This window comes from Dendrobium catenatum, unplaced genomic scaffold, assembly GCF_001605985.2.
Source record: "Dendrobium catenatum unplaced genomic scaffold, ASM160598v2 fragScaff_scaffold_923, whole genome shotgun sequence".
NCBI lineage: Eukaryota > Viridiplantae > Streptophyta > Magnoliopsida > Asparagales > Orchidaceae > Dendrobium > Dendrobium catenatum.
The window spans coordinates 285,391-301,780 of NW_021319385.1; the positions used below are offsets into that span (position 1 = coordinate 285,391).

The 16,390-nt window shown below is 32.1% G+C and overlaps 1 protein-coding gene across 1 annotated transcript; it reads left to right on the forward strand.

The window, feature by feature from the left end:
• The first annotated feature begins 1,559 nt into the window (after window positions 1–1,559).
• Window positions 1,560–2,806, forward strand: LOC110093330 (pectinesterase inhibitor 10). Its single transcript, XM_020818182.2, has one exon. It carries the CDS (start codon window positions 1,676–1,678, stop codon window positions 2,675–2,677), a length of 1,002 nt encoding a protein of 333 aa, XP_020673841.2. The 5' UTR covers window positions 1,560–1,675; the 3' UTR covers window positions 2,678–2,806.
• The last annotated feature ends 13,584 nt before the right edge of the window (window positions 2,807–16,390 follow it).

Here is a 16,390-nt window from a genome sequence, read left to right on the forward strand (position 1 = left end):
GAAAGAAATACATGATATATATGCTAGCCAGGGTGAAGACTCCTAAAAAAATATGATAACATAAGTTCCTCCTAGACAAGACATCAATGTTTTCTCTTAGGATATTCATGAGGTGCATCAATAAAATGTGTTTTGGTGAAATCCACAAAAATTGTAAGAAGAATACAAGCTATTCCATTTGTACACCTTGTAGGTTACTAATGACACTTTTCCCCTTAATTGGGGAAAGCAATGATGCAATGTAGTAGGTATGATCTATGGAGGATGGATTCTATGATGTAATTTTGAAGAGCCTTAAGTCATGAGATTTATCGTCAAGAGATATATTTTTAGTACGTTTGATCATTTTACTTTGCGGAGAGGGGACCAAAGACCAAGAAGATTAATGTAAAACTTGGTGTTGATCAAAGGAGTTGGAGTTCATGTTGATGATGTGCATTATTCTTGTTGACAATAGTGTGTGTCAATTTTATTAGCAACAATAGTTGATGAAGTTGGAGGACACCTTTTTTGGTGTTGATGGCATGCACTAGCTATATAAATGATGGCATATATCGATATTATTGACGTTGATAAGTGATCAACTTGGTGGAGTAGGTGATGATAAACATTGCTATAAGGGGTAACACAATGTGATGAAGTTGGCATGCATCGATAGTGGTAAAAGAATGTAGTTGAGCAACGATAGTGAAAAAGATTGGTTTTGAGCGATAATAGTTGGGCAATAATGATTGTTAGTGGTGAGCATCAGCATAAAAACTCAAGTTGAGCTTCACAGTTTTTTAGATCTGCAATCTCTCTCCAATTTTAGCTCAAGGACCAAGCTCCTAAGCCCCACATCATATAAAGAATTGGAGGCTAATTATAATTTTTTAAGTGATATTATAATAATTTTAGCAAAAAACCGCAAAACACTACATTAAGCAACTCTTATTAACACCCTTGATTATTATTTCAGTATTTTAATGTCGTAATGACCTTAAAATTAACCGACCTTATGTTCGTTGGATTCATCTCGTAGAGTCTTTAATTTTAACTATAAGCATGCAATATTTAAAAATTCTTTGATCTTTCAATAATATCATGAAGTTTTTAATGATATTTCCATTATTCTATTTGGGTTTATTTGAATTAAGATCAAATTACCTTTTAATGCTATTAAATTTGCCATTGAAATATTTAATTTGATTTAAATTTACTATAATTGGAACTTAAATGATCATAAAATTAATTTTAAAATTTTCCAGTATCAAAATATAGATTTGATTGATGAATTTACTTGTAACGAATCAATTATTTTCTCATAACGTTAGTGTCCTCTATACGTTTGAGATGTACTATCCTTATCCCTCATCCTTCGATCGTCAAAATAAATAAATAGATTAAATTAAATTGAAAAAAAAAAACACACACACAATGGCATAAGCCATGGGCCCCACAGATGGTACAGGGTACAACCTTAATGGTCCCCTCCACCTTCCGTCTGTCTCAATCCACTATACTCAGATTCTTCCCTTCTCTCACCATTTCACCGTTCTGCTTCGCAGACTCATCGTTAATCCACCTTTCCTTCTCAAAACTCCACGCGGCAATAACCTTTCTCCTCACCATTGTCACGAGAAGCTAGCAAAGCGCTTGCTTGCGGCCAGTTAAATTTTCCTCTTTTCTGGCGGCGATGAGCCGGAATCAGCCCAAACTTAAGCCGCCGCCGCGACCCTTCTTCTCCTGTGGGATCTTCCGCAACTGCACACAGTCAGTCCTCAGTCCTAGAACTCCCCCTAGCTCAGCAGCTGCCTTCCTCCAACAGCCATTGCCTCCCCCTCCTCCTCCTCCACCGCTGCCTCCTCCAACTGCGGCGGCTGCTCCTCTTCCTTCAGTCGCCGCTCCTTCGTCAAGTTCCTCGTCTTCATCCTCCTCTGCATCCCACAGCTTCACTCAATGGCGTTTCCCTCTCCAGCACAGCCACCACCACAACCAGCCGCCGCCGCCGGATCCAGAATCCAACCGCCCTCCCTCCGCAGACTCAGCATCCACCTTATCCATCGATCTCGCTGAAGCCTTTCACGCTTCTGAGCTACATTTTAGCGCCGGCGATAGCCTTCACGCCCTCCGTCTTTTGGAGCGATCGCTCGCGACAGCCAGCCCCTCGCCGCCGGCCCCTCCTGCATCACCAGGGGTTATGGCGGGTGTGGTCACAGCTCTCAAGGTAACGGCAACGGCTCGGGCAGCGGCAAAGGTATTGCTAGCTATGTTATTGGCGGAGGGAAACCGACGGGTAGCAGTGGAAGCTGGAGCGGTGGCTGCTGCTGTGGAGGCGGTGGCTTCCGCCGGATCAGGGGCCACTACGGTGAAGGAACGCACGCTAGCGGCGCTGGAGTTGCTTTGTACAGTGGAGGAAGGCGCGGAAGAGGTGAGAGAACACGCTCTAGCGCCGGCGGCACTCGCCGGATCTGTCGAGGAGATGACAGGAAGAGGAAGGGAATGTGGGATCGGGATCTTGGCAGCTATATACGGCGGCGAGAGGGCGGCGGAAGCGCCGTCAGTGGTGGCGCATGCAGTGGTCGTGGCGCTACAAGGAGAGTGTAGCACTCGGGGGAGGAGGAAGGGAGCGCAGCTATTGCGCGCGCTGAAGGAGAGAAGTCGACTAGATCTCGCCGCCGTCCGGGATGATTGCTGAACCGTAGGATCGAGGGTTATGTTGGGAGGGTAGATGGCTGACGTGATTGGACGGCTGGTGCTGCATTGTGTTCATGTTTGAATGATTGATTGCTTATGCATGTTTAATTTGTTGCATTGTTTAATGATAATCAATATTAGATCTATTTATAAATTAAGTTTCTTATATGTTTGGGATTTTTTTTTTTTGGGTCCTTAAAAAATTAATGATAATAAACTATGTTAATTAAATTATTATTTTTTTGGTAAAAATAATAATATTTAGATTATTTTATTTTATTTTTAAGGAAAACTTCAATTATGGATGTTAACCTTGGAGTCTAAAGGATTTCATTTGATTATATCTAAAAGTAAATGAATGGAGTATAATTTTAGTGGTAATATATCTAGGACAGGGATTATGCTTGAGGGGATAAAGTCATTAAAAAGAAGAGGGATTGTGACTTGAAGGGTAAAGTCATTAAAAAGAAGTATGTTTTAGATATATCAGCTCTATTGTTTGATTGAAACGATTGTGAAATAGATGTGGACAATATTAGTAGAATTCAAGTTGGATGGTTGAAGTGGAGGAATGCATCAATATTGTTGTGTGGTGATAAAAGAAATTCCTCTAACTTATGAAAAAAATTCAATAATATAATGGTGAGGCCTGCAACGCTTTATTACGCAGAATGTTGGCCATTAATAGAGATGCATAAAATTAAGTGTAGCAGAGATGAGGAGGTTTAGGTGGGTGAGTGAATTTGAACTTATAGATAGCACACTGGTGAATATATATATATATATGTGAAAATGTTGTAGTGGCTCCATTGATAGATAGGATTTAAATGAGTCACCTTATATTATTTGGTCTCATAAAACTTCGGCTTTAAGATGACTAGATTATGAGAGTAGATGTATTAGATTTTGTTTATGTTACGAAAAGTAGAGATAAACCTAAAAGACATGATTAGGAATTTAAAAATAATAATTTTTTTATTAATTTTAAATGAGAATTCAATTCTTAATAGGATATAATGGAAAAAATGATTTATGTAGCCAACCCAATGAAGGCTTCATGTTGTTTTCAAAATATATTCCAAATCTTTAGTTTAATTAATGCCCTATGATTTCCACTCAATAATGACCAATTTATTTCTACCAATATAAATTATAAAATTGGAATATTTATTTAAACTCTAATTGGGTAGATAATGTGGAGGATTGATTTGAGAAAATAATAGGCAAATTTGAGCACATAATTGTAAAGTGTTAATGTATATCATCAATTCACAATGTTATTGCCAGCTACGAATGAGTCATTGTTGGATAGGTGGAGAAGGCAGTGATGGGATGGAAATAACTCAAAGAATGTTTGAATCTAATAACTCTTTTAACAGAACTCATGTTGATAGTTATGTGGATTATAATAATGTTGTTGGGGTTTTGCTTTGATTTGGTTTTTTAATTTGATATTTATTTGTTTTATTTAAGTTTTATTTCAAATTCAACTTGCATCACAACTTTTTGAAAAAAAAAATTGGATAAGAAGAATATTCAACTTTACATCTTGTTTATTTAAATTTTATTTTAAATTTCATTTAGATATTTATTTACACTACTTGAAATGAAAATCAATATTTTACTTAAAATTATTTTTTTCCTAAATTACAAGCAATATTTACAAAAAAAATCTTAAATTTAAAACAACAAAATCCGAGCTTTATAAACAAGCCAAGTTCGAGCTTCTTAAACAAGTTGAGTAATCGAACCAAGTACAAGCTTGAAATATTTACAAGTCGAGTTCAAGCTAATTATATGAGCTTGATTTCAAGTTTGAGCTCACTTTGAGCTAAATGAACTCAGCTCGATAATGTCACTATTTGGCTCGACTCAACACATTTACAACCCTAGAAGGAACGCTTCTAAGAAATATATGTGGAGAAAATAAACCACCAACCAGATTCAATATTCATTTATTTTGTAATTGAATACGGCATTGAGAATAAAGTACAATCTCGGGTGACTCACACAATATTCTACAATGGATTCAATATCAAAATAGGGTTTTGGAAAATGAAATTTCTTAAATTAAACATAAAAAGAATAACATATCATCCCGAAAGGTGATTATGAAATTCTAAAGAATGTTTGATTAAAAAAGGATTGAGTTTTTAAAAAAAATTAATTTTCTTTGAGAGAATTTAATTTCTAGAATTTTAGTTTTGAAATCAAACACGTCATTATGAATAATATATTACCTCAGGAGGTGATCATATAATTTTTTATGGGTTCAAATTATAAAATTGCAAGTTCACCCTAATTATCATAGTCAAACTTAGGGAAGAATAATATTTGATTTCGAAGGATCAAAATGATATTTGATCGAGTGTTTGGCATAAATAATATGAATAAAAGATGATTAATTTTATAATCAAAGTCATTATAATAGAATGATATATCTTCCCAAAGAAAGAAAATATCATTCACTATCAATCATTTGAATATAATGATAATGATCGTTGAATTTAATTTTTCTAAAGAGAATTAATTGGATTTTAAAAACTTAATTTTAAAATTTTGATCTGGATTCTAAATCTCATATGATCATAAGCTCTCGTAGTTAATTACATCTTGGGAAACATAAGTTTTCTATGAATACTCTCGATTAAAAAAAAAAAGTAGAGATTTCATTTTAAATTTTTAAAGATTGGTGTCAAATGAGTGAGGATTGGAAATTCAACTGGGATTATATCAAATTGTAATACTTATTTCTAGAGGTCAACAGATGAAGGTAAGAGGTGCTTTGTGATTCTAAAATATTTTAGAAGCACCACAACTTATCCTAAGTATCAAGCTTAAATTTTGGATTGAAAGAGATTTAATTTGAGTTGTCAATTTTATTAAAAAATTAAGATTCAATTCTCGGAAGGTTGAGGTCTTATAGTCTAAACTTACCTTAGAACCTAAGTCAAAATTAGGCAATGAAATTCATAAACTCAAACATAACTAATGCAGTATAAATCTAGACTTATCCCGACCTGGATTGGGTAGTCAGTTAATCACCTAGTCACTGCAAAATTATGAGTCTGGACTTTAATAAAATAGTGGTAGAAACATTGTTTAGTTAATTATATAGAAATGGGGCTAACATCTAGAGCATATCATAATTGGTCTTTTGTATTATGTTGGTTAAATTGATGCTTAAAATAAATGCAATTAATTTTTTAAATACTTTTAAGTTTGTATCTACTACGATGCATGCAAGTCAACTTAATAAAATGCTTAAATCAAATGTGAAACAGTTTTAAAAAGTCTTATAAATTGATTACTTCCTAGAAATTACACAATTTTTCCTTGATAAAACTGCACCCTAATAGGTCAAGGGGTCTACCAGAACCTGCAAGCGAGGAGGTGTCTAACAAGGAAAAGAATATATAATATGATATATGCGACCCTCAGCGATTCAAGCTTATTTCTTAAAATCATTAGAGTTTCTATCTGAGCATAAATTTTTTAAATTTAATTAAGGTAAAAAATATTTTATTGTTCCCTTACAAGCCTCCGATCGAGTTATAGGCTAAATAAAACTACGACGTGCAATCGTAAAAAAACTAAGAAAACTTACAATCTTAATCATAGGCAAAGTAAACAAATCAATCAAAACAAATTAAACTAATTAAATAAATTCAACACTCCATGTGACAAGTGCCACTTAAAATTATAACCTAGGATATGTAGAAAGTACAGTGGCCTAGTATCACTAATAATAGCTAGAATTATACTCCTAAAATTCAAGTGACTTTGAGAATGAGATTCTTCTTGATCTTCACTTCTTTGTACTTCTATGATCTCCTTAAATATGTTGGGTTTAGGGTATGTAGAAAGTATAGTGGCCTAGTATCACTAATAATAACTAGAATTCTACTCCTAAAATTCAAATAAAAAGAAACTCCCTCCTTAAATGGGATATTTTCTTTTCTTTTTGGATTATCAAAGTATCCTAATATGGATATCAAAATGAAAAGGGTCTCTCCCCTAGGTGATATCACTCTTCTCTTAGAATTTTAAATTAAATATTTAATATCACTTCTCAAAACACTTTTACAACTTTAAATATAATTAAATTACATTAAATGAAAGTTAAAACCTAGACTCAAATAATATGTAGGTTTATCCTACATAATTAATATTTAAATAATCTCAAACAGTTATATATGAAAATTAAAATGCTCAAATCAACCACGCTTGATCATACACTTTTTTATTTAAAAGAGGAAATTAACATTCTGGATCACTTGTAAAAAATATCATTAATTTTTAAAAAATTAATTTATTCATTTTCCCCTTTTATTTTTAATATCTTGTATGAGCATAGTCACATGTATAAGATTGTATTAGCATTTAAATCACCCCTAACCTAAAGGTAAATATAATGCCTATCACATCAATACATAGATTGCAAAAAGTAAGTAAATAATCACATCAATTTATACTAATAATCAGCATGCAATAAAAACTTAAAAAGCTCGACATAATAGAAAAGTAAACACCACCCTAGCAAAAGACTAGAGTTAATTGTCCTAGAAAATCATTTAAAATGTGAGATATAGGCTGTGTGGTTTGGATATGTCTTATGTAAGGTAATTGATTAAAGTTATTTGAGGTTCTGATTCATTGAAGGCTTAAGGCAATTTTGATTCAAGTTTAGGTCTTAATATTTTTGAATTTATTTTATAATATATTTAAGTGTTAAATGATTACTACCTATGTTAAACCAGTGTCATGAAATTTATTTCACATTTCTTGGGGCTAAGTCAATAGTCTCATAGGCTAGGGTTACCTAATAGTAATCGATATAAATTAAGTAGCTTAATTCATTAAAGATTTAAAGATTGATAAATTTTAATTAAAGTGATTAGATGCTGGTTTTAATATTGGATTAATTTTTTCTAAATTTTTAACTTAAATATTGATTTTCTATAATTATTTAAATGTATTAATTAAAGGGATCAAATTTTGACTTTTTGATTAAGGTTACTTTCTAAAGTTTTAATATATTTTTAAAGACTAGACTTTAAGATGAGCAATTAGACTATAATTTTGCTAAAAATAGATTTTTTTCACATTTAGTTATGAATTGTTTAAGTTTGTATTGAAATTTGTATTAGAGTTGACTTTAACATTGACTTTTTATTTTAAGTGATTTTTTATAGTTTGATATTTTTAATAAATATTAGACCTTAAATGTAATTCAATGATTTTGAGTTTTCTCTATTTGAAATTTTTTAAAATTTTGATCTCATTTTGAATTACGATTGACCAAAGAGTTAACTTTTTGACTTTATCTTATTTCTGTTGGTTTATCATTTTTAGAAAATAGTAGACCTCAAATGAAGTTGATTGAAACTAAGTTTGGATAATTTGGAACTTTTTAGAATTAGTTATGATTTTTTAAATTTTGGTTATCTAATTATATTTTTTAATTATTTAATTAAGAATGTTTGATTGTTTCAATCCAAACTCATCCTAAACTGCATAGAATCACTCTCAAAGGTTGGGGATGATCTAGGAGTGTCTTTAAGTGTTTAAAATTTATTTAGAATTTAATAATTTTAATTATTTAATTTAATTAAATATTAATTTTTACTAAAACTTAAATTAAAGGTCCAGTGATGGGGCTTTTATTTTCCTTGATAGAGGATTGAATTTTGGTTAGTTTGATCTATTTTTTGAATTTTTTTAGATTTTTTATTTTGATTTAGATTTATTATAATTTTTTGATGTGTTTGGGTCCCTCACAAGCTTGAATTTAAACTTGCTTAATTTTATAACCTATTGAACTTCAAATTTAATGAAATTTAATTTTTAGTTTATAATGTTACTAAGTTCACTGTGGTTAAGTTTCACTCCTATTATGTGTGTATATAATTTCCTAGAATTTATCTAAGTTAACTAGACCTTATCCTTAATTATTTTCTTAGGTGTCATTACTGTTCAATTAGGTTCCAATCTCTTTCAAGCTAACCCTGATACTAATGCAAGCATACCTCATAAATTTTATAACCTAAATTTAATAATTTAGAGGGTTATAAATTTTTAAAGTTTTGGGTCCAAAATGGACCCATTAGTTTGAAAATTCACATCACAGCAATCTAATATGTATATGATCCTAGAAAAATTATAGTAAATGCCTAAGATACCCAAATATTTTATCTCCAAAATTTGAGTCCATTTTGACCAATATATTATGAGAAAATTGCTAAAAAGTGATTTTAAAAAAACTCATAATTCAATGATCAAAATACTTTGATTTTAATTTTAATAAATAGTAGGGCTCAAGCCCTTTCCAATGAGCATAAAAATAATTAATTTGGTAAAATTATATTTTCTATAAATTTTGAAACTTTTTGGATTTAAAATTGATTTTTTAATTAAATTTAATTATTTTGACCACAATGGCAATGGTTGTGTGTGACACGGTGCGGCACTATTATGGTCTTAATCCACGTATGTAACGATATTTGCTGTCAGATCAAGTGGGAGCGACGTGGAGGGCCCTGGTCGTGCCATATCGATGCAAGGAATCCCTGATAACCCGCATTCGATTTCGACTAGAATCTTGTAGTTCAGTAGGGGTGACGTATCAACTTCTGAGCCATCTGATCATGATGAAGAAAGGATCATACGACTCTGGTTCATCTAAGGAAAATCAGTTCAAATTGAACTAAAAAATTCAAACACTCATAACGTTCAAAATACTCATCCAAATTAGAGCAAATAGGAAATACATATTTAGGGTAACATAATCTTATAATACTTGGAGTTAAAAGGCTCCATGTATTGTAGATTTTCTATATTTTCAAATTGAATTCTAAACTAAAAGTTAAGATAACATACAATCCATTGTATGGATTTTAGAGTTTTTGGGCTTGTTGGAAAGCTAATGAGATCCTCTACAACTTTACTTAAGGGCTTAGGAGCTCCTGATGGCTAGATTGGAATATGCTATAGCAAATCCTCTCTCTCTCTCTCTCTCTCTCTCTCTCTCTCTCTCTCTCTCTCTCTCTCTCTCTCTCTCTTCTCTTCTCTAAATGGAGTTTTGAGCTTGGAAAAGGGTGGGGGAAAGTTTGGAAAGTCTTTGAAATAGTTAGAGAGGTTGGATGATGAATGGTATGTGCTCAAGGCTGTTGGAATTAGAAGTTTTGGTAGATATGATGAGATTTAAGAAGGTTTTTTGTCATTCTCCTCTTATCCCTAATGATTGCTATCATTAATTGAGAAATATAGAGGCTTTGGGTTGCTGCCAAGTACTCCTCACATTTATCCAAATGCATGGAGGCATGGAATTATTAAGTTGATTTGGATTATAAAGGTGGCATGGCCTCCTAAGCTTACATAAAGGCTTGTTTTACCATTCGACTCATCAAATCAGTCAACTTGACTACCTATGTGGCATGGAGGGAGGTATTGAGCTGATTAGAATAAGTTAGAAAGAGTGTTAAGGCCTAGGATTTGAAAGAGGAATATGATAGCTTAAGTGACTTTGACCAAGTATTCATAAGCTGGTCAAAGTAAGTTTGATTTGGCTTTATAGTGAGTTTTGTAATGTTTGAATCATCTTTTGAAATAGAATTGAAAACTTGAGGAAGTTGATTTAGCCAAATGGGTTGAAATGACCCATTTAAATACTTAAGAGACTATTGGGTCAACCTAGGTTAGGGGTGCAAAGAGTCGAGTCGAGCTCGAGCCAGGGGTTGTTCGAGTCGAGCTCGACTCTCAGATACCAAGCTCGAGCTCGAGCTCGAACTCGAGTCCAGCTCAAAATCTGAGCTCGACTCGTTTCGCTGTCGAGCGGCTCATCGAGCTCAATTCAAGCTCAAAATGTTGTCGCGTACTCGCCTTCGCTGCCGTGCAGATGTTCGTCGTCGTCGTGCTTTCAATCGAGCTCCGAGCTTCATCATCATGTCCAATGACGACGTCGTCTATCGTCGTTGTCACGCACTCAATCGAGCTCCGAGCTTTATCGTTGTCATCGTCCATTCCGAGCTTCATCATCGTCGTCGTCGCGTCTAATTTGTAGTCCCGAGCTTCATCGTCATGAGCTCCGAGCTCCAAACTCAATCTCGTCGCGTCCATTCTGAGCTTCGGCATCATCATCACGTTCGTTTCGAGCTTTGCCATCGTCTTCGCATCCGTTGTGAGTTCCGCCGTCGAGATCTGATCCGTCGTCGTCATCCCGAGCTCGATCCCATGAATCTGGCCCAGTCGAGCTGCTCGTCGAGCTGACGAGTCGGGTCGGATGCCTATTCGAGCTCGAGCTCGTTAAGCATTCGAGCTCAAAATTGTGTTCGAGCTCTACTCGCGAGCTCGTTTAGCTCGGCTCGTCGAGCATGTTGTCGAGTCGAGGCAGAGCAGGCTCGCGAGCTAGCTTGACTCGGTTGCTCCCCTAACCTAGGTTGACTTGGTTACCAGGTTGACCCAAGAAATGGGTTTGGATTCGATGGGTTTGATTTTGAGTATTGGAGGTAGTCTCAAGGTCTAGGGAGGTCATTTCAGTCAAATTGACTATTTGGACCCTTAAAAGGCTATTTTTTCAACCAAGTTGACATAGGACCTGGTTTGGGTCCAATATGTTTGAAATGACATTTAGAGACCATGGAGGTGGTCCCATGATTTGGATTGGCCATTTTAATAAAAATTACCTAGTTGGCCCTTAAGGGATATTTAGGTCAACCATAGTTGACTTGGTCAACCAGGTTGACCCAAGGTTTGGGTTTGAGTCATATGCACTCCTAATAGTGTTTATGATGCATTGGAGGAGGTTCCAGGTTTTGATTTAAATGGGACATGTTGAAGTTTATTAAAAAAACTCCAAATTTTCCCTTAAGAGTTATTCTGCTCATTTTGACCCCTGGTCAACTGGGGGCTAAAGTGGGTCCACCAAAATGATATTTACTGGTCAATATATTATGATCAAGGGTCTAGATGTGATAAGAGACTTTAGAAAAGGCTTTAAGGTTAAATTCTACTAGATGGCTGGTCTAGTGGCATAAGCCTTAAATATGTAAAGGTTTTATACTCTTTGGAAATAGATTTAGTTTATGAGGCTATAGGTCTTAGAATGATTTCAAATTTAGAAGGTAGACCCTAAATACATGCCTGATCAATATGCAACTAATAGATTATAAATCAAAGGTTATTTGACTGGGGTTTTAAATGTTTGAAAATTCATTGAAAAAGACTTTAATGACTTAGGCCTTTATCCTTGGATTTTTGTCTGGATTTTGGGGTTTGAGCTAGATTTTGGATTTAAATGTTTGAATTTGAATTTTTCAAATCATTCATAATCATTTAAATTATTGTTAATGATTGGGATAGGGTTGAGGCTAGATTGAAGGTTGGATCAAATATTAAAGTCAGGGTTTTGAATTGGATTGATTTGAGGCTTGGATTGAGGTTTGAATTAGAATCAGGATTTGAACTGGATTAAGGTTTGGATTGTGATTGAATTTAAGTTCTAGACGATTGAAACTTAGATGAATATTAATTATCAGATCAACAAGGAAGGGAATAGGATCGATCCTTGTCACCTCATAAAAAATGAGGTTAACAAATGTGTTTAAGAATAGAAATGGAGTTTTGAAAATTTAGCCACTCATTTCATTAGATTCAACAAGAAGTATACTACATCATTTTAAATGAAAAATGTGATATTCTTCAAAACATATAAAAATTATAATGAGTTTTATAAGATTCATCATTTCTATGATCAAATATAACAAAGAAAATGTTATATCATTAGGAAAACAATAATAACATTCTACAAGTATATTCAAAGTTAGAAAAAATTTTGAAAAGAAAATTTGTGTTCCCTAATATATTTTCTTTTTTTATGAAATAAAACAAGATTTTATTTTAATATGGAGTTCTCAAAATCCATATAGGGGTAGGCCCCTATAGTTAATTACATCCTAAGAGGGGTGCTCCTAAGAAAGCTCATAATTAAAGTAGCGATTCCATACAATTTTATTATGAAGTAAAAGACATGGAAAGAAGCTGGAATTTTTTTAAGAAGAAAGCTCGATGTTGAATAGTTCTTAGCGAATCAAAGGATAAAAATTAAGAGGTTTTGAATTATGAGAAGCTCAAAAACAACCCGATTTATCCTATGTTAGGTTTTGTATTTTAAGAGAGTATTTTTATATTTGAGTTGATATTTTATTATAAATTTAGTATTATATTCCTGGAGAATTATTGCTTAAGATTTGAAAAATGCCTTAGAACCTAGATCTAAATTAGGTACTACAAAGTAGTACACCCAAACCTATCTAATAAAGTGAAATTCTGGACTTACCCAAGCCTGGATTAGGGAGCCAGCTAAGCACCTAGATGCTTTAAAATTATATGTCAGGTCTTTTATGACAGATGGGTAGGGACGTTGTTTAAGTTTTGAAGAATTGGGATTGACATCTAGAACAAATTTTGATTGACCCATTTACTCATGTAGGATGATTTGATGCTTGAAAATAAAATGCAATTAAAATTTTAGACTCTTTTAATTTGTATCTAATGTAATCCATACTATTTAACTCAAATGTATAAAATGATAAAATAGTTTTAAAATCAGGCTTAGAAAATATATTTTTCCTAGAGCGTGTACATCATCCCATTGACAGAGTTGCATCCTAATAGGTTAGGTGGTATGTGAGAACCTGCGGGCGGGGAGGTACCTAACAAGGAAGACAAGATAATAATATGCATAAATGCTAACTCTTGATGATCCCGAGCTTACTTCTATAATCATTAGAATTACTATATTAGCCTAAAAATTTAATTTAAATTTTAAGTATAAAGATTTTATTCATACTATCATGAACCTCCGATTATATCCAGCTAAAATTAAACACATCATGTAAGAAACAAATATAAAAAAAAGGAATTTCTATTATACAAGTAATGTAAATAATCAATATCAAATTAATAAATTAAATATCCATATGACAAGTGTCACTTTATTTATAACATAAGGTCTACAGAAATTAAAGTGGTCGGGTACCACTGACAATAACTCGAATTCTAATCCTAAGACTAACGCAAGTGATTTTTAGTGGGATATTTTCTATCTTCGCTTCTTTGTCTTCTCTCCTCTTGCAAGCTCCTTGGATTCGTCAGGTCTAGATATCCAAATAAAAGAAATTCATCCCTGATTTTTTTTCCTCTTTGGATATTAAAGTCATCCTAACTTGGATCTCCAAATATAATAGAACTCTCCCTTAAGAAATGTCCGTTTCTCTTGGGATTCCAAGTTGGATGTGATATCTCACCTCAAATTTATACTTTCATAACACTTAATTTAATCAAATTATATTATATTTCAAAAATTAAAGAAATAAAACTAGATTACCTTCATGATTATCTTAAGTAATTAAAATTAAAATCATTCCAAGTAGTTATATATATAAGATTAAATTTAAATTATAGTTATACTTGGCTATACTTTTTTAATTTTAAGGGGGCTTAACATTTTGTACCTGCAAAAAAATATGTTAGTTTAAATCTTTAATTTTCCATCATTGATTTAGCCCTATATGAGCATGTCCACTTGTAGAAAATCTTATGAGCATCTAGATTATTCCTAACATAAGGTAATTTTTCTTCCATCATATCAATTCACAGATTATAAGAATAAATAAATAAACATATCAAAAAAAAATAAACATATCAATAAATCAATTTTATAAACAACAACAATGAAAATTATGAAAAGCCCGGCACAAAATAGCATGAAAGTAAATATCGGCCTAACTTAAAGATATAATTGGTTATCCTAACAAACAAATCTAAGTGCATATAGCAGGCTAGGTGGCTTAGGGATATTCTAGTTTATCATTAGTTGAAGTTTTCTAATCGATTGAGTTTAGTTTGTTGAAAGGTCAATAGAATTTTATGTTCAAATTTAAGTTTTAGTATCTTTAATATTTTGATGCCCATTTTTAGGTTGAATTTTAATTATTATAGTTGATTAATGATTAATTATTTAGAGAGTTTTATTAATGTATGTTTTAAAAATGTGTTTTATGATTTTTTGATAAAAAACTTTATTTTATTTAATAATTTATTGAATTTTAAATGCTTTATGGAATTTTCTTTCATTATTGGTTTAATATTTGACATGTTTCTAAATCTCATATAAGATTTACATATTTAACTTATCATGAAAAAAAGTTATCAAATTTTTAATTTTTTTTTAATTATCTATATATATTTATTAATATGTATTTATGATTTTAATATTCATGTTTAATCCTTATATTGATATGGATTTTTGTTATTATTTGTTTATGTAAAGAAAATGAGTTCTATTTAAATGTTTTTTATTTATGATTTTGATTAATATTTATGTACTTATGAATTTTATTTTTATTTTATGATTTTTAATATTTTATTGAATAATGTTAATTCTATTTATGATCTTAATAATCATTTATATACATCTTCTGTTTTAGTTTAGGGGTCAATTTATTTTTACTAAATAAATGAATGTTATTTATCATTTTTTATTTTTAGTTTGTATAATTCTTATGGTTGGGTTGAATTATTATGTTAAAATTTAATAGGTTTTAAATGATTTAAAAACTACTTATCTAATGGTGGATAAATTAAGGATAATCAAAATCAAATTCTAGCGCTTCTAATTACTAACGTAGTCGCCAAATATGCAATCGATAGGTCGGGTTGTAACTAATAAATTAATATTAACCTACAAATTAAATTCAATGATAAGATGCATAAAAAAAAGACCAAATTAAATTCAATTATAAGAGGCATAATGACGTAAAGACAAGGGTTTTTATAAGGCCCAAAGGATGGGAGAGAGAAAAACACATCATGGAGTTTTATTGGCCTTAATGCTATCTATGTTTAGAGTACTCACCTGCATCTAAGCCAATGTCCAGTGATATCTGGCCATAGCACTTTCATCCAGTAGCAATAGAGGTGACTGATCTCCTTTCATTCCTCTGTTTATTTGATCACCACCATTTCTCATAGTTTATGCTAACAAAGAAAGTAGAACAGTGATCCGAGCATGTTTAATAATTACTATAGAAATAATTGAAAATTCAATTTAAATAAAACATACCTTTTTTGGGCTTACACATCGGCTCGGCTGACTTTTACTTTTGTAATTTTTGATTTCGAAGATGATTTATATTGTTTTCTAAAATTTATCCCGATGCACAAGAAGGAGAAAGAAGAAAAAGAAGAAAGGGAGGGAGAGAAAGAGAGCTAAGCATTTCTTTAAAACTTTACTTTGTACCAAATACTTAAACAACTCATTTTCCAACATTTACAAACTTCAATACACTCACTTCCCCCTCCTAAAATATATGCATTTCTATACAAATAGCTTTTCAAAATACACACTTTTCTTTTCAAAGTTCATGCACTTTACTTTTCTACACACACACACACAATTCACATCTCATATACACATGTCTCACTTTAATCACACATTTTACCTTTCAAAACATACACTTTTCAAATAAAACACTTTTCAATATGCATACACTTCACTTTTCACATGCTTTATTCTTTCAAAATCTATACATTTTCCAACACACACATATCTCAAAACCATACACTTCATTATTCAACTCTTGCACGCCTTTAACTTCCAAAATTTTTGCATATATCACTTTCCAAGATTTCCATGGCTCACTTTTAACATACA

Excerpts from the sequence above, each read along its gene's own strand:
- LOC110093330 (XM_020818182.2), top strand. The coding sequence starts at position 1,676 with ATGAGCCGGAATCAGCCCAAACTTAAGCCGCCGCCGCGACCCTTCTTC.